This window comes from Salvelinus fontinalis, chromosome 2 (genome assembly GCF_029448725.1).
Source record: "Salvelinus fontinalis isolate EN_2023a chromosome 2, ASM2944872v1, whole genome shotgun sequence".
Taxonomy (NCBI): Eukaryota; Metazoa; Chordata; class Actinopteri; order Salmoniformes; family Salmonidae; genus Salvelinus; species Salvelinus fontinalis.
In genome coordinates this window covers 81734631-81761489 of record NC_074666.1, presented here as the reverse complement: position 1 = coordinate 81761489, position 26859 = coordinate 81734631, and the positions used below count along the sequence as shown (strand labels likewise).

The 26859-nt window shown below is 43.2% G+C and overlaps 2 protein-coding genes across 6 annotated transcripts in view; both read right to left on the bottom strand.

The window, feature by feature from the left end:
* Window positions 1-954: 954 nt before the first annotated feature.
* Window positions 955-6030, bottom strand: LOC129828768 (uncharacterized). 3 transcript variants are annotated; one of them, XM_055889966.1, is made up of 9 exons: window positions 5957-6030; window positions 5626-5722; window positions 5364-5487; window positions 5050-5207; window positions 4684-4826; window positions 4200-4371; window positions 3632-3771; window positions 2829-2991; window positions 955-2541 (listed from the first exon to the last, which is right to left on the bottom strand). In XM_055889966.1, exons 1-9 carry the CDS (start codon window positions 5977-5979, stop codon window positions 2476-2478), a joined length of 1086 nt encoding a protein of 361 aa, XP_055745941.1. In that variant the 5' UTR covers window positions 5980-6030; the 3' UTR covers window positions 955-2475. The 3 variants fall into 3 exon arrangements, with proteins under 3 accessions (XP_055745941.1, XP_055745948.1, XP_055745957.1); XM_055889973.1 differs by lacking the exon at window positions 5957-6030 and adding an exon at window positions 5858-5948; XM_055889982.1 differs by lacking the exon at window positions 5957-6030 and having other exon boundaries at window positions 5622-5707.
* A 7124-nt stretch (window positions 6031-13154) lies between these two features.
* The window catches only part of LOC129828741 (insulin-like growth factor 2 mRNA-binding protein 1), a 57362-nt gene continuing 43657 nt past the window's right edge, over window positions 13155-26859 (bottom strand). The window contains exons 3-15 of one of the 3 annotated variants that reach the window (XM_055889915.1): window positions 25343-25391; window positions 24315-24366; window positions 23526-23589; window positions 20123-20410; window positions 19687-19821; window positions 19358-19480; window positions 18355-18490; window positions 18020-18136; window positions 17678-17794; window positions 16938-17012; window positions 16482-16613; window positions 16158-16271; window positions 13155-15984 (exon numbers count right to left, since the gene is read on the bottom strand). In XM_055889915.1, coding sequence (XP_055745890.1) covers window positions 15820-15984; window positions 16158-16271; window positions 16482-16613; window positions 16938-17012; window positions 17678-17794; window positions 18020-18136; window positions 18355-18490; window positions 19358-19480; window positions 19687-19821; window positions 20123-20410; window positions 23526-23589; window positions 24315-24366; window positions 25343-25391 — 1567 coding nt within the window. In that variant the 3' untranslated portion in view covers window positions 13155-15819. The remainder of the gene's footprint in view (window positions 15985-16157; window positions 16272-16481; window positions 16614-16937; window positions 17013-17677; window positions 17795-18019; window positions 18137-18354; window positions 18491-19357; window positions 19481-19686; window positions 19822-20122; window positions 20411-23525; window positions 23590-24314; window positions 24367-25342; window positions 25392-26859) is intronic. The other 2 variants (XM_055889923.1, XM_055889932.1) reach the window with 2 other exon arrangements.

Below are 26859 nucleotides of genomic sequence, written 5' to 3'. Positions count from 1 at the left end.
AAAAGTCAAGAGGTCTGAATACTATCCGAATGCATTATAACTGCTAAACACCTCTATGATATAAACAAGTAATTGTCTGTTTAAAACTGCCCTAGGGAAAGCAAGGGAGCTCCCAGTCACTAGACACGGGTATTACTGGGGACAAAAACAAAGTACGACTGATGCTTATTGGTGAGAATACTGCATCACATTGAAGACAGAAAAAGAAGATTCCTTTCACTTGCGTCCACAGGGGAGTGGAATCTGCTCTCTGAAGAGGATTATCAACCCACCCAACCCCGAAGTGAGGAGAGGAGAATGTAACCTAATAACTGCAGAAGCTGCTGCATGGATCAGAAGTGGGTCAAACCGTTCACATAACCAATTTTTCACAGCTCCGACATTGGCCCCGCCTGCTGCATCCCGGGGAGCCAATTGAAAGTCAGCAGGTGAGGAATGAGGAGCGAAGCATGAAGCAGGGAGGGTAACTGTGACAGCATGAAAAACGAGAGGGAGAGCAGGCTCTCGAGTCGAAGTGCCAAGTAGCTCAGGCATGTCTTTTCAAGAATATGACAGCAGGTTGTCAACAGCTTGTACGTTAAGTTACAAAGTCAGGTGGAAAGATATATAGGATTGCTTGTGGAAGCCATTGAAGACCCATCTCAGATCTCAGGCCATTTCTCTTCAGGCTTTTGACAGCTTTCAGGGTTGACTTTGTCCAGAGCCATAGGCGCTGTCTGTCAACCCATAGATTATCTAACCACATGATGTCCGCCTACGGGGAGCAAAATAATTCAGAGGCCCAGCCACAGGATCTATGCAGTGTATAGTTACTACTCTAGTAGTTATAGGAGTGCTGATAAATAAAAGAGCCTAAACTTTGATAAAGAAATAAAAGTTGCACTCTTCATTCATCACAATGTGATTTATTTGTCACCTTTTCTTTAAGTCTAAATATGAAGAAAACCAAAAACATTCACCAAAATGGTATGTTATTTATTTACATGCGAGTCGTAATATTGTTACAACAATACATAAACAAGACAACAGATACAGCTAGAAGACAAAACAGAGCAACATTAGATAGAGTCATGAGATATTTACTAGGGATGTGCAGCTCTCCATGAATTATTCGATACGCATCTAGATACATGGGCTCTGATATGATACAGGACCAATATGTTTAAGTCTTAAATGATTCTGTTTGATTAGGGGAATAAATTGATGTGATTCGTTTCTATATAGTATTTTTTTTGTTGCATGAACACATTCATTTTCCATTTTAAAATAATATCTGCTAATGATTAGAGCTCAGGAGCTGGGCCTATCTGAGCTGGATCTGTCTGAGATTACTTCTAGAAGCTGAGAGTCCATCTGTTAGTGTGTCAATATCAACGATATAGGCACATGAGCTGAGCCACAGGGCCGACTGAGCATCTACCACCCCACTATCATCAGATTAGGGGTAAGGGCAATTTATTATTTTTGTCCACCCACTTTTTTTTAAACATTTTTAATCTGCAATCACAATCACCCACTCATTAACTTCTCATTTTTGCAGATAGTACAAGCTCAACATGTTTTATTTCAATATTTATCTTTACAAATTAGCATGACATTTAATATAATGCAGCGTTGGATTTTAACTGTCTCAAAAGCAAATGGTTTAGACCATTTGGAATTTTATGGAGAGCTTATCCTGCTCTGACCAATGAATGTGACCATGCGCAGCTCTCAAAAATGACTAAGGTCCTTTATGAAATTACCCAATTCATGTAGAAATGACCAAATACACTGACTATTTAAAAAAAAAACTACCGAAACTATTTATTATGGTGACATGAACAATCTAAAAATCGGAATGATTGATAACTCCAATCAACAGTTCGATGCGTGGTGTGTCCAATCCGGTAGACTACACAACTCCAGTAAAAAAATATATATTATACATAGCATTCGGTAACAATGTCCCAGCAAATTACATTGGTTGTCACTCAACTAATAAACCCTATGATGACATTGTGAAAACCATTTTCAAAGCATCTGAATGCTGAAGGTGCCGCGCTGATGTAAGAACAGCCTATTAGAACAGGGATAGGCCTACCTCTAGTTGGCGCATGCAGCTGTCTCTTCCTGCACTGTGCTCACAATTATCTGACAGTCATATGCAGTTACACGCATAAAAGTTCAGGAGGACGCATTAACTCAGTCACAACACATAAGAGCTATTTTTGGAATAAAACAATGAGTGAAAAACATCAGCGAACTGTTGATTGTAACATTTGAATAAGTTTTCTGAACGACGCACGCTTAATTTGGATTGGTTTGGTCTCCTGCAGAACCATGCACTAGTATCTTTAAAAAAAAAATTACCTGGACCAATGAATATAAGTAATTTGTTACATTCCTAATATTTACATATTAGAGAGGCAAGGGCGCCATTTAGTGACCATGGAGAGAAACAGCCACTTCCTCTGTGTAGAATAGAGAGGATGGTCAGACGTATGGACTGGAGGAGAGGAACTCCAGCCACTCTGTCAGAGAGGGGGTCTTCTGGGGAGGCTGCAAATTCAAACAACATGCCTCACATTATAACGGAATGGAATGTACAAATCAATACCACTTACATGGTTATTTGTATTTGTGGATTTCAAATTAAGGGGATCTCCAAAAGAATACTGACCCCAGAGGGTAAATAATAACTTCAAGAACAAAATAATTCATGTTTAAGGGTAGATAACTTGAAGGGCAAGGACCATGCTCCATCTTTGCTAAAAAGGTGTTTGCTAATACCATTTCAAATGGGCCTCAACACATCAATAAACAGGTAATGGCGATGAACGTTTTACCTGTAAAACAGCGTTGTCGACCAGTTCTCCGTCCCTGCGTACAGAGATGAGTGTAGCTGTGCCTCTGGAGGGGTAGCCCTCCTCCACCCCCAGGTTACACACACTAGAGGCAGTCTTCAGGAACACTAGCAGTCTCTGGCCTGGACGCCAGTCTATAGCAAACCTACACACAGGAGAAATACACACCATGTCAAACACAGGTGTTTAAGAATGAAAACGTCATCATGTGTCATTGTGTTTGGAATATGAAAATGTCCACAGATACGAATAAGCTCTCACAGACTAATTCTTGCTTAGAAGTGTTGGAGTATAAGCAATATTATGAACATATAGTGTTCCAGTGTGATTGAGAATGCATGGGAAAGGTACTCAATATTTGCTGGCAACTTCGACTCACCTTCAGTAGAACTGAGTAGTTCAGAATACTGAAGATATTCTGTCGGGGGTCATTAAAAACAATCTTTGATGGGTTCGTAGCTGAGCAAGTTATGGTTGTTGAGTGCTACTCCACGTTTCAGTTTGCAGAAATTGCTCAGTTTGAGTGTGTTGATCTGATCGACTGTATACAACTGTTTTACATTGGTTTTTGTAAGTGTGTGTGTCTCAATGATCCCTCACCAAGAGAGAGGCAGTGGGATATAGTCAGACGGCTGCTTTCAATGTTTCAGATCATGTGGTAAGGCCATTCAAACAGCAACAGGATTCAGTCTCAGAAAGATCTTTCCACTTTATCATTGAACATCAAGGGTCTCGCTTCTATCATCACTGACTGATCTTTGTAGGCGCCGTGTGCGTGTGTGTACCTGGAATGCAGGGCCTGGATCTCAGCCAGCATCTCTCCCTGGCTGGTGTAACACTGCATGACCTCCAGCAAGGCAGCACTGAGATGAGAAAGGCAACCCTTCATTGACACCTCTAACAGCCCTGCAGTACCCTGATACACCTAGAGGGAGGGAGAGAGGGACAAAATGGGGGTTGTGACTAACGGTGGCAAAAAGTGTTATTTTCTCAATAGGTGCCAAAAACAGATAATGTAGACAGATATCTTACTTGGCTAAATCTAACAACGATTCCCATCTAGGAAACAAGGAATGCAAAGGGGCTCAGGGGGAGCTAAGGAGAAGAGGTGTAGGCATTAGGATGGAACCGGACCAGGAAAATATGTCTAAGGACCAGAAACCAAACCAGGAGTGTATTAATTTGTCGCACACTGTAGCAAAATGTTTTGCAACGGAAACCGATTACTCGAAACTGAAAACTTTTTGCAACTAAAACAAGAGTTTGTATTGGAGAAATTCAGGAAGGTTCCAACACATTTTGTTTGGTTCCTAATGAATACCACCCAGGTCGGAGGTCAGCTGTATTGTTTACCTGGAGGTGGAAGTGGTCATCAGGGCTCCAAGTGACAGTCAGACTGAGGGGCTCCAGCTGGCCAGAGGACCCACAGAAGCGGGGCCTCAGTTCCACACACAGCTCTGAGGACCCCACCGACAGCAGCCTACACTGCATCACCCCCTGTGTCTCCTCCACATAGCCCTGCAGGCTGGGGACAGGAGACCGAGGTGAGTATGGACTGGAGCAGGGCAGTCAGGTGCCCACCCTCATTTGGAATTACCAAGGGACTAGGTTAGGGGTTCTGGTTTGATTTTAGACTGGGGAAAACCTAAATTTGTGTCTTTCTCACATTCATTATGAAATGGGACATTGAATGAGAGTTCTAATACCGGAGTGAACAATATGGAAGTGTGGCAGCTCAAGACTAAAGTCAGGGCAAATTAGCGGAGGTGGGTGAATAGAAATAGGACATGTCTCTGCAAGGATGTATGATTGGTGGATAGAGCTGCTTGTCACTCACGCGTCTCTCAGGTGCTGCCAGTCAGCCGAGCGGTCCAGTGTGGCGTCTGTCTCCGTCCTCAGCTGGGCCAGCTGCCCCTCACACACACGCAAGGCATTGTAGGCTGTCTGAAGAGACTCCCCCATCTGCAGGCTGAGATCTTTCTATGGGAGAGATGTGGAAAGACATTACATATCCAAAACATGGCACAGGACTGATACAACGTAACCATACAAAAGACCATGTCCGTCGAAAGTCTGCAAATTGTGAGAGGACCGTTGCTCTCTTTTTTTCTTTTTTTTTTTAATTGGAAAGTCACCGTACAGACTAAAGTGTGTGTGTGTGTGTGTGTGTGTCCGTGAGAATGCGTCATAAGTGCATGTATACCTTATTTTCTAGTGCTGTGACTAGGTTTGTCAGTCTGTCCCGTTTGTGGTGCAATTTGTCCATCATGTCCCGTAAGGTGCTAATGAGTGCCTCCACCTCCTGGACTCCCTCTTTATATTCACTTTTCATGACCTTCCAGCAGCTGTGAGCCTCATTGCCTGTACACAGAAGACTAGACATTTACAAAAGTACTACAAAAGGGGTTGACCTGACCCCTCGGAGTACTATTAAGTGGTACTAAGAGAACATGGAAGTAAGGATATCTTGAGTGGAATTATTGCTGATTATGTGTTGGATGTGTATCTGTGTGTTACCAGGGTTTGTGGGGCAGGATTCATTAAACAGCTGGTCAGTTGTCTCCAGTCTCTCCAGAAGCTGCATCATGTCATCAAGCACAAACAACTGTCTGCCCAAAATCTTCTGTTTGCTACGACTCTCCTGAACAACACAGATAGTACTTATAAGTGTAATTAATGCAATGCATATATTTTTATTTGACCATCTCCAACATTTTGACGAGTTGTTTGGCCAAGCATTTCAAAGTGTCTAAAGTAGGTGAGGTGTTAACCTACTCACGGTTAGGTAGGGCACCATCAACTCCGCTTCTCCACCCTCCTGGTGCTCCGCCATATCGTACAAATCCAAATGTACATGATCGCATCTTTCAAGCAACCTGAAAACGATGGTTCAGAGTCAAACTAAGAAAAACTAGCTAACGTTAGCAGCTAGCTTGCTTGTCTAGCCACTCACATATTGACAGTTATTTTTAGGGATTTACAATTAACTAGGCTATTATAAGAAGCCTTACCGCGATTCATAATTTGACGAAAGACACGATATTACGGAATAGAGCTGAAATACATCGCATAAGATTATTCAATTTGATAAAAATGCTTAGGGAACTTACGCTTGAACAGCCTCAGTAGCCATTCTGTTTTTCAAAATTCAGCGACCGCTGCACAACGTGGAATGTGATTGGATAGATTATTGTCCAATTAGGTTGAAAGTAGGTCCTACGTCATGAAAAGGGGAGCGGCTTCTTTCATAACCATAAAAGGCAACATTTAAAAGAAAATCTATGTAAAAGCATAAAAATGTTCTGCTTTTTAATTTTCCTAGATTTTTTCAAATGTATTTATTAGCAGCACTGGCTCCTGACTACCGAACTATTTTGGACATAAATACACGCCACAGTGCTGGTCTAAAACAGGTATTATTAGTGACATTTCAGTCAGGACACTACCAAGCTAGCAAATTTGGTTCCTTGGAAGTTGTGGGAATGTAAGTGTTTGGTTTCACATTGGTTCTGGGAACGAAGTCATACGTTTCCTTGACCGGTAAAACTGAAAGGTTTTAAACGTTCTGAGAACGGAAGTGAACATTTAGCTTGTTCTAAGAACGTTCATTTTTAGGTTGCAGGTTCTGACAATGTTTTTTTATGGTTCTCTGAAAGTTTTCCTGTTTTTTTTTATTAACTTTCTGAGGCTGGAAATGTTATTTGGAGGTTTTAGAATAACTTCCTTAACTTTCACTGAATGTTTTAATAACACTTTTAATAACACTGCTAGCTCAGTTTGGGTCAACTGTTTTGAACTCCAAGCACAAATAGGACACATGGAAATTATTTTGCTTAGGCATTAATCATGCAAAAACATATTTAAAAAAAAATTGTGGCACAGAGTCAGTGAGGCTCTAACCTATGATCTTCTGTTTTCTATCCATGGAATTAGTCCACAGCGCCACCAGGATGGAGCTAGCATTGTATGTGTATTTTAACAGTCCCCATTTAAAAGGAAACAAGCACTCATTAAGATCAGGTGTTGCCAATTAGTGTGCTCGGCTAACGGACCTAAACACACTTAATAAGACAGAGGATAGAGAGTTTTGTTGGAGCTGAGAACGGAATGTACAGCTTTTTAAATAACATTCTTAGAACGTTCTTTAAACGTTACCAATGTTTTCTTGTGGTTTTTATGAAAAAATGTCTTAATGTTCTGAGAACATTAACTTTAAATACAACCATGAGTAAACGTGCAGAAAAAGTTATGCTGAACTACTGAAATTCCCACTTAACATTCTGAGAACCATGTTTCTTATGTGGGTATCTTGTGCCCAGAAAATTGTGGGGTTGTATGCAAAACAACCATAGAACAACCATGCTCTCACCAAGCTCTAAGAAACATGGTTCTCAGAACGTTATGTGCTAGCTGGGTATTCTTTTTAATAAGAGGGGGGTCCTGCTAAATTCATAGACTGTAAAAAAAAAAATTATAGGACCTTGACCTAGCCAAGTGTGTACCCATTATATAATTATTCTATGTGTCAGAGGATCACATTGCTTCAGAAAGTAAAACATTTTGGTAAACTCCTGCTGAGAGTATATAGGCTTAAATAAGTATATTTGTTGATACCAGTGTTTTAGGTTGCTTCTAAGTTATTCCAGCAAAGTTCAATAGCCATAGAGTTCCTAGACTCTTCATCGATATCTTTGATTGGAATTCCAAACTCTAGATCGAGACATTTGATGTGATATGATACATAGTGTTCCACCAATGCTCCTTACAGGACACATCACTGCACTCTATACTCCTCTGTAAACTGGTCATCTCTGTATACCCGTCGCAAGACCCACTGGTTGATGCTTATTTATAAAACCCTCTTAGGCCTCACTCCCCCCTATCTGAGATACAGTTTAAGTTGGAAGTTTTCATACACCTCAGCCAAATACATTTTAACTCAGTTTTTCATAATTCCTGACATTTAACTCTAGTAAAAATTCCATCTTAGGTCAGTTAGGAGCAGCCCATTATTTTAAGATTGTGAAATGTCAGAATAATAGTAGATAGTGATTTATTTCAGCTTTTATTTATTTCATCACACTCCCAGTTAGTCAGAAGTTTACATACACTAAATTAGTATTTGTTAGCATTGCCTTTAAATTGTTTAACTTGGGTCAAATGTTTTGGGTTAGCCTTCCACAAGCTTCCCACAATAAGTTGGGTGAATTTTGCCCATTCTTCCTGACAGAGCTGGTGTAACTGATTCAGGTTTGTAGGCCTCCTTGCTCGCACACGCTTTTTCAGTTCTGTCCACAAATATTGAGGTCAGGAGATCAGGGATTTGCGATGGCCACTCCAATACCTTGACTTTGTTGTCCTTAAGCCATTTTGCCACAACTTTGGAAGTATGCTTGGGGTCATTGTCCATTTGGAAGACCCATTTGCGACCAAGCTTTGACTTCCTGACTGGTGTCTTGAGATGTTGCTTCAATATATCCACATAATTTTCCTCCCTCATGATGCCATCTATTTTGTGAAGTCCACCTGTCCCTCCTGCAGCAAAGCAATCCCACAACATGATGCTGCCACCCCCGTGTGTCACGGTTGAGATGGTGTTCTTCGGCTTGCAAGCGTCCCCCCTTTTTCCTCCAAACATGACGATGGTCATTATGGCCAAACAGTTCTATTTTTGCTTCATCAGACCAGATGACATTTTCTCCAAAAAGTACAATCTTTGTCCCCATGTGCAGTTGCAAACCGTAGTCTGGCTTTTTTATGGCGGTTTTGGAGCAGTGGTTTCTTCCTTGCTGAGCAGCCTTTCAGGTTATGTCGATATAGGACTCGTTTAACTGTGGATATAGATACTTTTGTACTGGTTTCCTTCAGCATCTTCACAAGGTCCTTTGCCGTTGTTCTGGGATTGATATGCACTTTTCACACTAAAGTACCTTTATCTCTAGGAGACGAAAGGCGTCTCCTTCCTGAGCAGTATGAGGGCTGCGTGGTCCCATGGTGTTTATACTTGCATACTATTGTTTGTACAGATGAACATGGTACCTTCAGGCAATTAGAAATTGCTCCCAAGGATGAACCAGACTTGTGGAGGTCTACAATTTCTTGGCTGATTTCTTCTTATTTTCCCATGATGTCAAGCAAAGAGGCAGTGAGTTTGAAGGTAGGCCTTGAAATACATCCACAGGTACAACTCCAATTGACTCAAATTATGTCAATTAGTCTATCAGAAGCTTCTAAAGCCATGACTTCATTTTCTGGAATTTTCCAAGCTGTTTAAAGGCACAGTCTACTTAGTGTATGTACACGTCTGACCCACTGGAATTGTGATACAGTGAATTATATGTGAAATAATCTGTCTGTAAACAATTGTTGGAGAAATTACTTGTGTCATGCACAAAGTAGATGTCCTAACCAACTTGCCAAAACTATAGTTTGTTAACAAGAAATTTGTGGAGTGGTTGAAAAACGAGTTTTAATGACTCCAACCTAAGTGTATGTAAACTTCTGACTTCAACTGTATCTACTGCAGCCCTCATGCTCCACATACAACACCCGTTCTGCCAGTCACATTCTGTTAAAGGTCCCCAAAGCACACACGTCCCTGGGTCGCTCCTCTTTTCAGATCGCTGCAGCTAGCGACTGGAACGAACTGCAACAAGCACTCAAATTGGACAGTTTTATCTCAATCTCTTCATTCAAAGACTCAATCATGGACAATCTTACTGACAGTTGTGGCTGCTTTGTGTGATGTATTGTTGTCTCTACCTTCTTGCCCTTTGTGCTGTTGTCTGTGCCCAGTAATGTTTGTACCATGTTGTGTTGCTACCATGTTGTTGTTATGTTGTGTTGCTACCATGCTGTGTTGTCATGTGTTGCTCCCTTACTATGTTGTTGTCTTAGGTCTCTCTTTATGTAGTGTTGTAATGTGTTTTTTTGTCCTGTATTTATATTGTATTTATTTTATTTTATTAAACCCAGGCCCCCGTCCCCGCAGGCCTTTTGGTAGGCCGTCATTGTAAAGGAGAAATTGTTCTTAACTGACTTGCCTAGTTAAAAAAAGGTTAAATAAATAAAATGTTGTTCCCCTCATAGAAATATAATTAGTTATTCTAGTTTTGTGGTTAAATTGTAATTTTTCTGTAAAGACCACAGTGCGGGAAGAAGGCAGTGGTGGAGGTACTGTATAGAGAAAAAAAGACAACACAGCAAACACACAAGACAGAAGCGGGTTCCGGTTTTCTCATCTTTTAATAACACATTCATATCTATGCTCTGTTTTGTTTACAAGGAGTTTTAAAACAAGTCTTGATGAAAACTAAAGAAATCAGGCGGGCAGAAGTTGAAAGGCCAAAGCCCCAGAGGTGGAGGAGGGCTGGCAGCAGAGCCCGATAGATGGGCCTCTCTCTCTCCATGTCCTCCTCCTCCAGCTCGTCCGGAGACTGACCAGCTAAACAGGTCCTTTCTTTTCAAATTAATCATTCAAAATAAAAAATAAAAATCTAATCGTTAAGACATCATGCTCCTCTGAAAAGGTTTTACTGAGTGTTATTATGTTGCAGTTCACAGAGAGAGAATCCTAATGCATCCAAACACAAGAAATACAATCCTATGTCATTTGAAAAAGCAATCAGAAAATAAATCAAACAAAAAAAGAGAAAGAATTTTGAGGCTAAAAACGTACATCTAATGAAGAACAAAAATGCAATTGGATAATTAAATCTTGTTTATATTGTTTTTTTGAGAAAAACAAACACTTAAGTTCAATTTTTCCATTTCATAATCCTTTCAAAACAGCTTCTAACAACAGAGAAAACAAAATCATCTTTGGAAGAAGTATTTTTTTAAATTTTCCTTTAATAGACTATGAACTACAGTATATGGAGATGCAGCTACCCAGTTATTTATTCATTTACTTAATTTTTATTTGAGCATTTTCAAATGTTAAACTTTTTTGTGTCCTTTTTTAATTTGACCTTTTACCAATTTTTCCCTAAGAGGTAGATCAACAAAGAATTTACATGGTTACAGGTATCGTTCCCCTTGATTCAGGAAGTGAAAACAAAGGGAGAGATGGAAGAGGGGCAGAGCTGGAGGAGGACTGTGGGAGGAGGAGGGTGGGACACTGGGCCTCAGGACCCCAAGTTGAGGGCCTATGGGGGACCTGGTTATCTGAAGGGGTCACGGAGAAATGTGGAACAGTCACAGAGTGTGGTGAATCTAATGAGGGATAGAAGCAATTTCAGGGCCCTCGGGTTCTCATTCAAGAGAGACCGAACAACTCTGCTCCACCAAAAGAGCCTCAAGGGTTTAGTTTCCCATGTATTCACTTTTTTTCCAATCCTCAGTGCCCCCTTATCACTCAAACCAACATGTCCCAGGCCTACTAGAGGATGCCCATAATAGACTCAGTCACTCCCCACACATAGTCCTCTCCCTCCCTGCTCCTGCACCCCACTTCACCCTCTGTATTTATTGTTATTTTTATAGTCCCAACTCAAAGCTGTAGAGGTAAAATTAAAATTAAAAAATAAATTAAAGTGAATGAATGAAAGAAAATACTGTAACATGCGCTGTTTGCTCTTGTCTGGTTGATAAAAACAATCTTATGGCTAAGTCTTGAGGTAGCGTACCGAGTTATGTGTGAGGTTTGTTTCATCTTTGTAGCACACATCTATGATGTCTCGTTTAAGTGAAGACCAGAGTCTACCAATGAGGAGAAAAAACATTGTGGTGTGCATCTTTGTTTCAATAATCATAGCCGTCATTACGAAAGCTTGAATCTGTCGTCAAAATGCTAAACTACAAGCTTTGATGGGAAGTTTCAAAATAGTTTTGTCATATTGTTGTGGGTTTGTTTTATAAGTGGATAATCAACAGTCCACATGCCAAATGTTGACCATGAATATAGCTTGTCGACATATCACCCAAATTGCATAAAAAAGGACTTCAGTTTAGAGATTTCGAGAATTTTGTTTGTGGACACAATAGTGAGCCATTCGCTTTGCCACAGACAACGAGCATGGATTTCATGTTATAGTGCTTCAAAGTGTGAGAGTTGAAGACTAAGCCACTCAGTGAACAGACCAGGTGTCATCCATAACAGATAAAACCAAATTCTTATTCTTTCTCTTTTTGAGTACTAAAACTTGTTTGGCACAGTTATTACTTACATCATGTAATGCGTTACATGTTAGTATTTTGTCTTTATTTAGTAGCTGTTTATGAGATCTGTGCATTAAAAAACATGATCAGAAAAAAAAGGTAATCGACTATTTTTCCAAACGAAAGCAACGGAAACAAATTGAAAAAAGTATATGTAATAAAACTAGAAACATCTGAACAGAAGTGAGAAAACGAACACAATCGAGGCCAGCGTAAGAGAGGGTGGAGGACTCCGTAGTTCCCCTCAACTCCCAAAAAATGAAATGATTTTTTAAAAAAGGTCCTCCTAGTCCTGTGGAGCACAGAAAAGTACAAATAAAATCCTGGTAGTAAGAGAGTGTGAGTAAAAGGATCTTAAACCAGGGTGGTGAGATAGTGGAAGAAGACTAGAGGGGAGGAGGTTACGTGTGTGACGTTAAGTCCACTTTGACTGGACTATATGGTGTACAGTTGCATTTCCAGTGACCTAATATAAATAGGCAATTCTTGTACATCAAACAAGGGTAGGCTATTTGTCTGTCAGTCTCTGACATAGTAGATAATAGTCCCTCCCCCGCTTTCCACAAAAGAATGGCCCATCTCCCGTCACTCTTCTACACCTCCCTTACTAAATTGCATTAAGTTTAAAAAAGTCCTGGAGGTTCTCGGTCATTTCAATATTTAGTTGTTTACATTATTCAATTAGTGTAACAGTATGTAACCAGATGTCATGTCCAAATAAAGCTTGCTGTATACAAAAAATAAAATAAAAATGGCTGCAGTCTGAATAATCCAAAATAGTGTGTCTTGGTGTTTGTGAACAGAGCTCTATGGGTCGGAAAGAGACGGAAACTTCTGAGGAGCATTTACCCCACATGATGATGGAGTCATATGCTCATTGCCAAGGAGACCTCTACACATGTCAGGTCAGCTCTTGCCAAGGCGAAACAAGAAGTTGCCGTCTCTTGAAAAAAAATGGAAGCATAAACAGTAGAATAGACTTTCACCTGTCGATGGGGAGAAAGTATGTTTCAAAGCCGCTGGCCAGTCTACTGGATGTGTTTAGTGAATAGCTCAGGCTGTGGAAATGATGCTATCTGGCAGTGTCAATCAGAGACCTGGCACGTTTTACTCTTCGACTTTTCCATAATTTCTCATCACCCCCCCCCCCCCCCCCCATAGTTATTTAAAAAATACAAAAGTCTGGTGATCGGTTTCCTTTTACATCTTATGAACAGGTTGAATCTATTTATTTTATGCTTTTTTTTCAACTTCCTTGCTTTCTGCTCCCATTTTTAAAAGGTTTTTGAACACCCCTCTGTCTGTTGAAAGACAAACCGAGTCCATAGGTTCTCTTTCTACTTTTTTCTGCTTTTTTTTTACACCCCACCACTTCCCCCGCAAAAAAAAGTAACACTTAAAACCAATAAACAAAAAAATCACTAACACACCCAAACCCACACGCAATCACACTCACAGATCTGTGAGTGTGGTTAGGGCTGAGGCTTATTGGCCAGTGCACAGAGCTAATAAATATTCACATTCAGTGTTTTCAGAGCAAGGGGACAGATTGAATGCCCTTCAGTCTTCCATCAACATTTCTCTGGCACAGCACTAAAGATGGACTGCAACATGTAAGTAAACATTCTGCGCATTAAGATGATGTCATCATGAAACAGACAAGAGGGCCTCGGATACACAGTGGTCAAAGTCATATCATGGGAATTCTGCCTCAAAAACCTGTCCTGTCATGCTGTCAGTATTCTAGTTCAGCAGTATAACAAATTATAGCTTGTATGACAAACATATATAATCATAAATAACCTTTTGACCATGTGAAAAACATAATTACCGGTACCTGATCATAACCCACACCCATGGTGTGGTATGGACCAACATGTGCCCAGAGACCCTCTTGACTAACAGCGCAATTCCCCATTGGCCAATACTCTGATTTTAAAGACCGAATGCTCCAATCATACTTCAGAAGAGCCAGAGGCTGCCCCCAAAGCAGGCATGACAACACATGACATGGTCCTCTATCACCTCGCCATTGTTGGCTAATTTCACTTTCTCTTCTGGGGCATCACCTCTGGGTCATTCTGATTTTCAAAATAAAAGTCACACAAAAAAAACAGAAAAAAATAACCAAAGCAACAAGACAAAACCTAAAAAATGTATTTATTTTTTCTTAAAAAAATAAAAAATATTCAGGACTATCAGCTTTATATAAAACACCAGCAAGCAAAAAAAAAAGTTAGGAATACTGAGGTAACAATACCCTGAGGTAGGTTTTTATTTTAAATTTCATTTTATCTAATCTTTTCTAGTAACGGTGAGAGCGCCCCATGCTTCTACCCCTCCTTCATTAGGTGGGGTCTGGAAGCGTCACCAGCAGGCCTTCAGCGGAGGGGGGGGAGAGAGAGAGAGGAAGCCATCCCCACTAACTGTTATTACCTTTCCATCTAAAGGCAAGGACTGTGGATCAACTCACCTGACCCATGCAGTCGTGGTCCTCAAAGACTGCTGTGTGTACTGTTTTTAATTCCATCTAGTCTCCTAACTCGATAGTGACCTCAGTACGTGTGGGCCCAATCCTGCTTGCTATCAAATTAAACAATGGATTTAGTTTTTGACGTTTTCGTAGATCCAATTAAACGAAATCCAGAACACACAGGGGGTTCCAAAGAACCGGTTTGGGTCTAAATTGGGTCTGAGCATGAAAAAGGCAACGAGCAAAATCAAATAAGACCTCTTGCCTGTCAGTCATTGCAGGACTGCTACACAGTATTTCTCCCTGCCCTCAATTCATTCTCCCGAGGGACTTGGGTTAACTCACATATCATATATATATAATATATATAAAATATGCCGTTTAGGCGTGGGCCGCTCGCCAGCGAGCATGGCTAGCTAGTTTACGGTCGTTCTCGTCCGCGTCTCGGAGCTAAGCCTCTGCAATAGAACTGCAGGACTAGCCGCGGCCTCCACGCACTTACTGATCTCTCACTGCTCCTACCACCAGACGCCTATCGGGACCTCAGGAACAAACAGTGTCTCGGAAACGAGGCAAACCTGAGTCTCGAGGCGACCTAAAAAGGCAAGGTGATTGAGCGCAGCATTTCTTTACATTTCATGAAGATTCTATTTACAACCTCATATTTTCTTTTTTTCTTCTTAGATTTTAACGAAGGAGTCAAAGAGCAGTGTCAACAACTGCGGCCCCTCTGCTGAACTTTCATTGGCTGACGAAGGGTCACCTAATCCATGACCCCGCCCCCACTGCAATGGCTTCCCCGCCCCCTCTCCCGGCTCCCGATCACTGCATTCTATTAATAATACCTCTGAATAAACATTTCTATACATATATCTTTATCTTTAAAAAAACCACCCTTAAAATATAGGACTGGCTGGAGATGGTTAAGAGCTCAGTATGGGTTTAGTATCAAGTAGGCTGGCCTATCCAAGTGTGATCAGGGAAAGTAGTCGCTCTCCATATGAGGAGAACCAAATGACCCCCATTGGTGTGTGAGAGAGAGAGACCCTCTCTGAAACACACAAGGACGCCTCTACCTACCACCTCGTCCAAACAACTCACCATTCCCAGTCAGTCGCTCTGGCCTGGCATCTGGTCTCTGTTTTCTCTAAGTTTACTTTTCCTCTCTTTTTTTCCTCTCTAAACTTTGTCCTCTCTCAGGTGTTTCCTCTCTCTGACTCAGTTTGACTCGCATCTCTCCTGTCTATCGCTGGGTCCGTGTGTCGCTCTCATTTATACGTCCGTTCATCTATCCTCTGTTCGTTTTTCTGTCTGTCTGTCCGGTAAGATCCCTCTGCCCCGTCACTTTCTCTGGGGCCGGGGCTCCTGTGCCAGTCCCTGGGAGGGCCCCATCTCAGACAAGACCTGTGGGTGTGGCCCCTGGCGCTCCCCCTGGCGCTCCCCCATGCCTCCCTTCTGCTGCTGCCTGACCTGCGTAAGAATGTCCCTGATCTTCCTTTGGGCCAACTGCAGGAGACAACAACATATGAGTGAGCATGTGAGAAGACTGAAGAGTACTGGAGAAACTGTTGACGGAATTGATGAGGAGAGGTTGGGGCCTCTTCAAATCTTGGTAGGTTCTATATAGCCAACTTCTATAGGCAGCTTATGAAAGAGAATGAGGACTAGGAGATCCTCACCTGGCTTGCGTAGAAGTGGCCGATGATCTTGACAATAACCTGGTCATTCTCGTCTGGGGTCTGTTCGCGAGGGACCACCACCTCAGCTGCAGTGAGGTTCTGTAGCTCATTCACCTGAGGAATAAGAAGGTTTTGTTAGTGATTTGCACTTAGATAAAACTAACATGACTGTTTATAGTGATTAGTGGTCCTATACTCGGTTATTCTAGCTCAGGAGAGGATAGCCACAAGGACATAGAGGAACAGAATTGATTGTAATACAGGGTACAGAAAGAGAAAGGGATGCAACCTGAAAAGGACCTAGAGAAGACCCTTTACACTCACCGTCTTTCCGCCTTTTCCGATGACTCGGCCGGCAGCGGCAGCGGCTACCTTGATGTGCGTCTCCAGCTTCACTTCCTCCTTCGGCCCAAAGAAGTTCTCCTCCTTCAATTTGCCATAAATCCTGCCCTGAGCCTGAGGTGGCGACAAAGAGCCAAAGTCAGTTTGACATCAAAAAGTAACTATGCCTATGGCTTGACATGTGACTTCAACAGGGATTTGGAGGGAAAAAGAGAGTATGAAGGAGAGGAGGAGTGTAAGGCTAAAAGTAGGGAAATACAGGTTGGAGGAGAGGAAACGGATGAAGGATGAGAAGGCAGGACAGGCAAGCAGAGACCACACACAACAAAAGATGCAAACACCAAGAAGAGGGCTCCCAGTTCTGAACACTGATATGAACACTATGACAAACAGAGGCTGAAAAAGAGATTGTCGTATCATGCTTCCATTCTACTGTACCTTGAACTGGGCCTCAGGTGGGCCGGTTACAATGACCATTCGCATCTTGGAGTCTGGAGCCTCAGCTGGGGCAATCTGTCAGGGAAAAGATATGAAGGTCAACTTAAACCACATAGATAGAGGTCTGTAGCACATGGGAATATGCTAAACTGACTCCTCAGCCTGAAGTGTCCCCACTTGTGCCAGCGAATAGCCAGCTTTTCGCATGGCGCCGACTGGCAGGATGCTTCAGAAGGGTGGTCACGTGTGCTAGCAAGGCAGAGGTCCCGAGTTTGAGCCAGGTACGGGCCGAATCAGAAGGAAGTGTTACTCGCTAAACAAGCAGCGTGATGTCCTTTTGAGGGGTGAATGTAGCACATGGGGATGTGTGAAACTCACTTCTCAGCCTGAGAAGTGAGTCCCCACTTGCACCAGTGAATAGCGAGCTTATCGCGTGGCGCCGACTGGTAAGATGCTTCAGGAGGGTGGTCACGTGTGTTAGCAAGGCAGAGTTTCTGAGTTCGAGTCCGGTATGGGACGAAACCAGAGGAAGTGGTGCTCGCTAAGCAAGCAGCGTAACGTCCTACATGATAAGTTCAAGTATAGGTGTCTCAAAAAAGTCATTGTTTTTCCGAATCGGTTTCAGAGCGGTGATGAAATGCACTATTTACATCAGCTTGGTGTATTATCTTTCCTCATTGACCAATTGACATTCACTCCTCGTGTGAGTGAATGTCTGTGTATACTAGTACATTTCTCACCTTGATTGATGCCCCAGCGAAGCGGCTCAGCTGTTTTATATGCTGTCCCTTCTTGCCAATAATAGCTCCTACTGCCTGGGCCGGGATGTACACATGGACTGTCTCCTGTTCAGGGGCCTGTAGGGTGACATGAAACAGTTACAACTATGTCACAACATGACCGCAGCCCAACCAATATCTGACCCCGCTGATCTAGAGGTTATTACCACATCATAAACCAACCCTGAGACAGACAGAAGTAATGTTTGTGAGGGCTAGCATCAGCGTTTGCAAACACAGTAAACTAAACTAAAGCTCAATGACTGGAACCCAACTAGCTTAGATAGAAGCCTGTGAACTTACCCCAAAAGAGCCGTAGGGGGATGCAGAGTTGCCTGGTGGGGGAGGGGGCATGGAACCGGAAGGGGGGAAAAGGCCAAGCGCTCCAAGGTTCAATCCGGGAATCAGATGAGTCTGTTGCTGGAGACAAGAAGCAGGTAAGTGCCAAAGGAACTGAACTAAGAGTGCATGATAGTTTGAGTGCATGTGACAATGACTGTATGTGCATTTCTCGCTATTAAAGTCAACAAATACAGGTGGAAACCTAAAGTGCCAGGGCCAGGGGAAAGATCTATGTGAGAGACCATTGTGTTTTGAAGAGAATTGGAGGCCAGTAACTTTATTGAGCATTGACTCACATTCATGGCGGCCATGTCATTGTCATAGGCCTCACGCACTTTCTTCATGATCTCTGTCTCGGCCAGACAACAGGCCTCGATGGGTCCCTTCACTGTGATGGTCCTCTCTGGGTTGTACACGGTCAGGTCCTGGAGTCTGCAGACAGGAGCGGAGGGAAGGGAGAGAGAGTGGGTGGGAGAAGTGAAAGAGGAGGAGAAGAGGAAAGAGGGAGAGGTCAGGTGGAAAAGGAGGAAGATAAGAAACAGGAAGAGCGGGTAGAATAAGAAAGAAGAAGGGGAGAGGAGCAGAGGGAGAAAAAGAACAGGGAACGCTGTTAATCAACCATAGGTGATCATTGGAGACTACACTAATGAAGATACAACTCAGTACATATAGTTCTATTTTTTTACCCTTTTTTCTCCTCAATTGGTAGTTACAGTCTAGTCCCATCATTGTAACTCCCATACAGACTCGGGAGAGGCAAAGGTTGAGAGCCATGCATCCTCCGAAAACACAACCCCGCCAAGCTTTTTTTGACGCACTGCTCACTTAACCCGGGAAGCCAGCCGCAACAATGTGTCAGAGGAAACACTGTACACCTGGCGACCGTGTCAGCATGCATGCGCCCAGCCCGCCACAGGAGTCACTAGAGCGGGATGGGACAACGACATCCCTGCCAGCCAAACCCACCCCTAACCCGGACGACGCTGGGCCAATTGTGCACCGCCTCATGGGTCTCCCGGTCACGGCCGGCTGTGACACAGCCCGGGATCGAACCCGGATTTGTAGTGACACAGCTAGCACTGTGGAGCAGTGCCTTAGACCGCTGCGCCAATCGGGAGGCCCGTACAACTCAGTACATTTAATCAGTCTCAGTCATGAGATATAGTCATAGGTTTCAATCACATGGTGCATGATCTTTCCTAATTGACCATGGCAGCTCTGCGTAAACATAACCAGGGACCTGTGTGTTTCATGATGTGTGTAGATGTGTGTGTATGTTTTTAGATGTGTGTGACTAACGGGGAGATGGTAATCTTGGTGTCGGTGTCCTGCTCCACTTTTTTCAGGTTGCGCCCCTCCTTGCCGATGAGTCGGCCTACAAAGTTATTGTGAGACAGGATCTTCAGGGGTACTTCCTCAGCACTGAGAGGATGAGGAGAACACAGTATGAGATTAAACACAGGAGAAAATCCAAATATACAGTTTCCTAACTGCATGCATATACATCCACCCCTAGCACAATTGGAGATACCGTTTTTAATGGGAAAAGTTACAAAATAGCTGGAGGGTCACTTTAAAGTTTTCACACTGTGCAGGTTTGACAGCTGCTTCATGGACACTGCACTCACGTCTTGGTGTCCTTAGCCTCCTGTTGCATGATGTCCAGGATCATACGGCAGGCAGAGGAGCAGCCCTCAGGGGTGGAGTGGATGCTGATTGGCTTCTCAGCTGCGCCGGCATTCTCTTTGCGATGGACGTCAATTCTAGCAGGGACGGAAAAAGCAGGAAAGTCCGTTTGGCCATACAGTATGGTGTCCACAAACAGGTGGGCAGGGCACTTTTGGTTTGTTTAAATTCAATCGAAAAGCCCTTTGGGTTGTGCAATGCTCCCAGTACCTTTTCATACTCAAGCCTCATATCAGTAATGGCTTTGCTCGGTCTATTCTAGCAACATGTTCTCTTTTAGAGACCATACCGCATACAGATCAATGCAATTACTTGATCTGGTTCTCTGGTACTCATCAGTTACTTACAGTATATTGGTCAAGTCATATTGGTACTCACTTGCTCTGGGTTTGTTTGGTGATGTTGCGGATGGTGGCACCCTCCTTGCCGATGATGGCCCCCACGTATTGGGTGGGCACCAGGAGTCGGAGGGGGATGTCAGCGTGCTGGTGTTTCGAAGGCATGCCTGAGCCCGGGGATCCTCCACGGGGGCCGCGGGACCCGTATCCGGGGCGACGACTGTTGTCCTGGCCGCGTTGGGAGTCGACATCGGACGTCTCATCTGGGATGTAGGAGACGCGCAAGGAATTGTTCTCAAACTCGTAGCCGTTCAGCTTCTGGATAGCCCTGGGAGAAAGAGGTGGATGTTACATTTCACATTTAATCATACATCGACAATATCAACAAAACTAGAAATGGTTGTTTATAAGGATGACGAAAGACAAAGAAAGAATTCCCATGGTTTGTGTCATTTATCCATGAGGTTTTCTGAAAACCTTTTTATAATGAGTTTTATATGTTTTACCTGGGGAAAAAATGGGCCTTGAAAGACAAATGTCTCAAAACAATGCTTTTCTTAAGTGAAACCTTCTACTATGGCCAAATTCATCAGCTGCATGTGTGTAGTTCATCTTTAATATCTTTGATCATTTTTGTTGCAGCGCAGCGCAATCCCCAACTGCAGTCCTACTATCAAACCACTAGAGGTCAAGCGAGTGATATATATCTATATATACACGAAATATACAAAAGTATGTGGATACCCGTTCAAATTAGTGGATTTCAGACACACCCGTTGCTGACAGGTGTATAAAATTGAGCACACATTCATACAATCTCCATAGACAAACATTGCCAGTAGAATGGCCATACTGAAGAGTTCAGTGACTTTAAACATGGTACCATCATAAGATGCCACCTTTCCAACAAGTCAGTTGATCAAATTTCTGCCATGCTAGAGCAGCCCCAGTCAACTGTAATTAAAAAAATTTAACCAGGTAAGTTGACTGAGAACACATTTTAATTTACAGCAACAACCTGTGGAATAGTTACAGAGTATGATTAGGTGACCATGATGGTATGAGAGCCAGATGTGGAATTTAGCCAGGACACCAGGGTTAACACCTACACTCTTACAAGAAGTGCTATGGGATCTTTTAGTGACCACAGAGAGTCAGGGCACCTGTTTAACATCCCAGCTGAAAGACAGCATCCTACACAGGGCAATGTCCCCAATCATTTGGATATGTTTTTAGACCAGAGGAAAGGCCCTCCAACACCACTACCAGCAGCATCTGGTCTCCCATCCAGTGACTGACCAGGACCAACCCTGCTTAGCTTCAGAAGCAAGCCAGCAGTGAGATGCAGGGTGGTATGCAGCTGGCCAGTGCTGTTACTGTGAGGTGGAAATGTCTAGAAGAAACATTGGCTCAGCCGCGAAGTGATAAGCCACACAAGTTCACAGAACGGGACCACCGAGTGCTGAAGTGCGTAAAAATCGTCTGTCCTCGGTTGCAACACTCACTACCGAGTTCCAAACTGCCTCTAGAAGCAACATCAGCACAAGAAGTGTTAGTCGGGAGATTCATGAAATGGGTTTCCATGGACGACCAGCCGCACACAAGCCTAAGATCACCATGCGCAATGCCAAGCGCCGGCTGGAGTGGTGTAAAGCTCGCCGCTATTGGACTCTGGAGCAGTGGAAATGCATTCTCTGCAGTGATGAATCACACTTTACCATCTGGCAGTCCGACGGACAAATCTGTGTTGCCAGGAGAACGCTACCTGCCCCAATGTATAGTGCCAGCTGTAAAGTTTGGTGGAGGAGGAATAATGGTCGGGGGCTGTTTTTCATGGTTCGGGCTAGGTCCCTTAGTTTCAGTGAAGGGGAAATCTTAACGCTACAGCATTCAATTACATTCTAGAAGATTCTGTGCTTCCAACTTTGTGGCAACAGTATGGGGAAGGCCCGTTCCGGTTTCAGCATGACAATGCCCCCATGCATAAAGCGAGGTCCCTACAGAAATGGTTTGTCGAGATTGGTGTGGAAGAACTTGACTGGCCTGCACAGAGCACTGACCTCAACCCCATTGAACACATTTGGGATGAATTGGAGCACCGACTGCGAGCTAGGCATAATTGCCAAACATCAGTGCCCGACCTCACTAATGCTCTTCTGGCTGAATGGAACCCAGTCCCTGAAGCAATGTTCCAACATCTAGTGGAAAGCCTTCCCAGAAGAGTGGAGGCTGTTATAGAAGCAAAGAGGGGATCAACTCCATATTAATGCCCATGATTTTGTAAACAAGATTTTTGACGTGCAGGTGTCCACATACTTTTGGCCATGTAGTGTATCATGCATCAACATGTGGAGTTTGACAAAGATTCAAATAGCTAGGATCTCTTATCAAGTATAATAGACTATTCAGAGTACCTCAATTAGCCCGACTAACCGGTGCCTGTATATAGCCTCACTACTGTATATAGCCTCGCTTGCCAGCAGCATACCACCCTGCATACCACTACTGGCTTGCTTCTGAAGCTAAGCAGGGTTGGTCCTGGTCAGGCCCTGGATGGGAGACTAGATGCTGCTGGAAGTGGTGTTGGAGGGCCAGTAGGAGGCACTCTTTCCTCTGGTCTAAAAAATATCCCAATGCCCCAGGGCAGTGATTGGGGACACTGCCCTGTGTAGGGTGCCGTCTTTCGGATGGGACGTTAAACGGGTGTCCTGACTCTCTGAGGTCATTAAAGATCCCATGGCACTTATCGTAAGAGTAGGGGTGTTAACCCCGGTGTCCTGGCTAAATTCCCAATCTGGCCCTCAAACCATCATGGTCACCTAACAATTGGCTCATTCATCCCCCTCCTCTCCCCTGTAACTATTCCCCAGGTCGTTGCTGCAAATGAGAACGTGTTCTCAGTCAACTTACCTGGTAAAATAACGTTAAAATAAATAAAAATAAATAAATAAATAAAAAACTGTATATAGCCTCGCTACTGTTATTTTTCACTGTCTTTTTACTGTTGGTTTTATTTCTTTACTTATCTATTGTTCACCTAATACCTATTTTTTCCTTAAAAATTGCACTGTTGGTTAGGGCCTGTAAGTAAGCATTTCACTGTTGTATTCGGCGCACATGACAAATAAACTTTGATTTGATTTGAGTATTCAACTATTGAGCAACATTTGGACATAATTTAGCCCTATACGCCTTGTTCGTATGGTCCTCTGTAGCTCAGTTGGTAGAGCATGGTGCTTGCAATGCCAGGATATTGTGTTTGAGTCCTGGGATGTAAAATGTATGCACTCATGACTGTAAGTCCCTTTGGATAAATGCGTCTGCTCAATGGCCTATATTATATGGGCACAAAAACAATCAGATAAGCAAGGTGTGAAAGGATATGGAGTGGGTACATTTGGAAGTAGAGATATAGAAAATATAATGTACTATGGGATACTTACTGTCTGGCATGTTCCCGAGTTCCATATGTGACGTTGACCACCGCAGTCTCACTGTCTGTGTTCACTAAGAAAAGCAGCCAGAGTGAGAGGAGAGGGGATGAGAGAGAGAGACGCAAGGAGAGAGAGAGAGGAGAGAGAGGAGGGGAGATTGCTTAAGTCAGAGGCTATAAACCCACCTCCTTTCCATTTCCTGAACAGTTGAGCACTGAGAGTTATTGACATTGATTGACCTATGACAGAGCATGGGATATCCCATTGATCAAATCTGATTCGCTGACAGAGAAGGACTGAGAGGCAGTGATTTACCACTGACATAAAGACTTCCCTCTCACAGTGTTTCCGGTAGACTGGTATACTCCAAGCTATTTCTTAATGAGCTGTATTCACGAAGGGAGGTGCTTGGACTACAGAAGGACTGTCAGAACTCTGATCATAAGGCACCTCAGAGTAGGAGTGCCTCTTAGATCTTAATGACTAAGATTACCTGGACAGGTAGGACCTGATCCTAGATCACCACTCCTATTCTGAGACGCTTTATGAATATGCTTTTGTTTTGTAGCTCAGATGGATAGGGTAAGCAGATCCGGTCAGGTCTCAGGGATAGAAAACAGTGAGCGACATTTTTGCGGTGCAAAAGCATTGAGCAAAGTGCAAAGGATTACTGCGAATCTCAGTATAATCTCGCCCAGTGAGTGTGTAAAGGAAGCCTTATCATTGGATTTGCAGATGAGATGTTCAGAGCGAAGTCTGACTGGTTATGAAAAGGACAGAATAACTCTATTATCTTACCTTGTTCGCAGTTCTCAACGGTTCCATATTGGGCCAGCAGACCATCCAGCACCTAGGGAGGGGAGAACACAATTTCATTATAGTTGTGTTACAACATTTGCACCTAAACTGGGTTTCTCCAATGTTCTCTTATTTGTCTCACTTGCTACATCAGTATAAAGCAGTTCCAGTCCTCAAGGGTCAAAGGGTCATCCTTTCAACCTGCCACTTAACTGATTAGTGTTCCTGACTGGAGAGAGACGCTTCCCTGGTCGAAATCAGACACTGATGTCCTGTGTAGCTCTGTTGGTAGAGCATGGTGCTTGCAATGCCAGGATAATGGGTTCGACTTCCGGTACCACCCATACGTATAATTGTGGCACCCACTACTGTATGTCGCTTGGATAAATGGCATATGCGGCCGTCCAGAAGCTTGGTTTGACTTCCCTGGTGTTTCTACCTCTGACATTGGGCCTCTTTTTTTATTCCTTGCTGTACTGTGGCTCATGTGCAGGGCTATAACATGGGTGGAGAAACGTTACCCTCATGTGGCCAGCTAGGGAAGTTACACGCTGCGCTGCACGAGAGCGCCCGGCAGGACGGAGTGGAGAGAAAGAGAGGGAGGGAGAGAAAGAGAGGGAGAGAGATAGAGAGAGAGAGAGCGAAAGAGCCAAGCCTTAGCAGAGACATGTGGCCTGTCTTCGTCCAGCTGTCAGCGGCAGCGTGCGCCACTCGACGCCCACGCCAGCACACACTCACACAGACACACACAATAAAGACACAAATGCACATACGAACACACGCTCATGCCCGCAGCCATAGTTAATCTAAACGCCTTTTACCCCCTTAACTCACTCACATCTCAGACGGCTACACAGAACATTCTGTTCTGAACAGATTTTTTTCTGATTACTTACTTTTGTTGTAGCAGGGACTAATCTATGCTTTTCCGTCTAAAAGTAACACTAACTGGTTGAGAGACACTAACGGACCCATTGATACATTTTGATGTGGTGAAACTATGTTCTGGTCAAACCAGGGGCACTCACCTCCCACTGCAGGTGTGGAGGAATGTTTCTGATCTGGAGCTTCCTGGTCCTAAGAGAGAGTGAACGAGAGAAAGAGAGAGCGAAAGAGAGAGAAATGCTATTACAAAATATTCAACTCAAACATTGCTGTAAAACATTTACATATTTCATGCAGTCAAATGGCTTTGGTTAAACTATTACCTGTTGTGTGGTTATATTATATTATACAATGGGTGGTTCTAATCCTGAATGCTGATTGGATGAAACCGCATTCCAGCCGGTGTCTATTCCACAAGTTACCACCGGCTAAATCTATGACGTTGAAATGCCTATTTACTCTGTTCCATCTGACTGTGTAATCCACTGTCTCATCTCCCCAGCCAGGCAATTTGTATACTTGATCTCCACTATAAAAAGTATCTAGACATTATCTTAGATTTCTTTTAGACTAATATTTAGTTTTCAACAGCGGAGATTTGTATGAACCTCGCGGTCTGTCTCTCCAACATTTGCAAAAATTTTCTAGATTGAAATTCAATCTCCAGCTGTCCCATAATAATGAACGTGTCGGGAGTCGGGACAAGACAGACAAGCAGGCTGCGTTTCTAAATCATGAATCAGCAGGCATAATTTTTTATAGATATAAACAAATGTCAATTGAAAAAACTTCAAATGAAACGAAGTGCAGCTATTTCGCAGTCTTTCCAGCTTCAGTTTGAAGTGATTGTGTTAGTGGTGTTGTTGGCTAGCTCCTCTGAACAACAGTGTCCTAACGAGAGAGCACATTTTCTATGCCAGATGAAATCTTGCCTCATTAGCTCATTGTTATGGAGGTATCCAAATAACTGTCACTAGAAAACAGCTTAAACAAATGCAGTTACTTTGCTGTTATTCTGGCTGCACTTCTTGACATGACTGTAAGTTAGCCGTAGTTGGCTAGCTAGCAAGCAAGGGATAAGAACGTTGCCAACCTGTATGGCAATGGAACATTTAGAACTAACGACTGGGTTGTGTTCTAAATATATCCACCCAACACCAGTTTCTCGGGCATTATTACTTAATTAACCATCCTATTCGGATTATTTTTTATTCTGAACCTACATGGAAATTGACCAAACTGGGAGCCCCCAAAAATATTTTGGGGTGAAACGTCATTCTTAATTTCATTGAATCGGCAGCATGATTGGGTTCTCTGGTTCGCAGTTCAGCATCAAAAAGACCGGTGTATCTCACAGTTTGCCTGCAGCAACTGTGAGAGGAAAGAGCATCGGTGTCACTACTCCATATATTTTATATATGTACAACTCCAATACTTTGAGCCTCTCAACTGAGAAGTCTGTGACCATAAAAAAAAAACGATGAGCTCCATTGTACTGACCGCCAATGCACCATTGAAAGTTATGACAAGCTGTCAAGAAAGACAGACAGACACACACACACACACACACACACACACACACACACACACACACACACACACACACACACGCACACACACACACACACACACACACACGGTTGGCAGTCTTGTGTTTCAG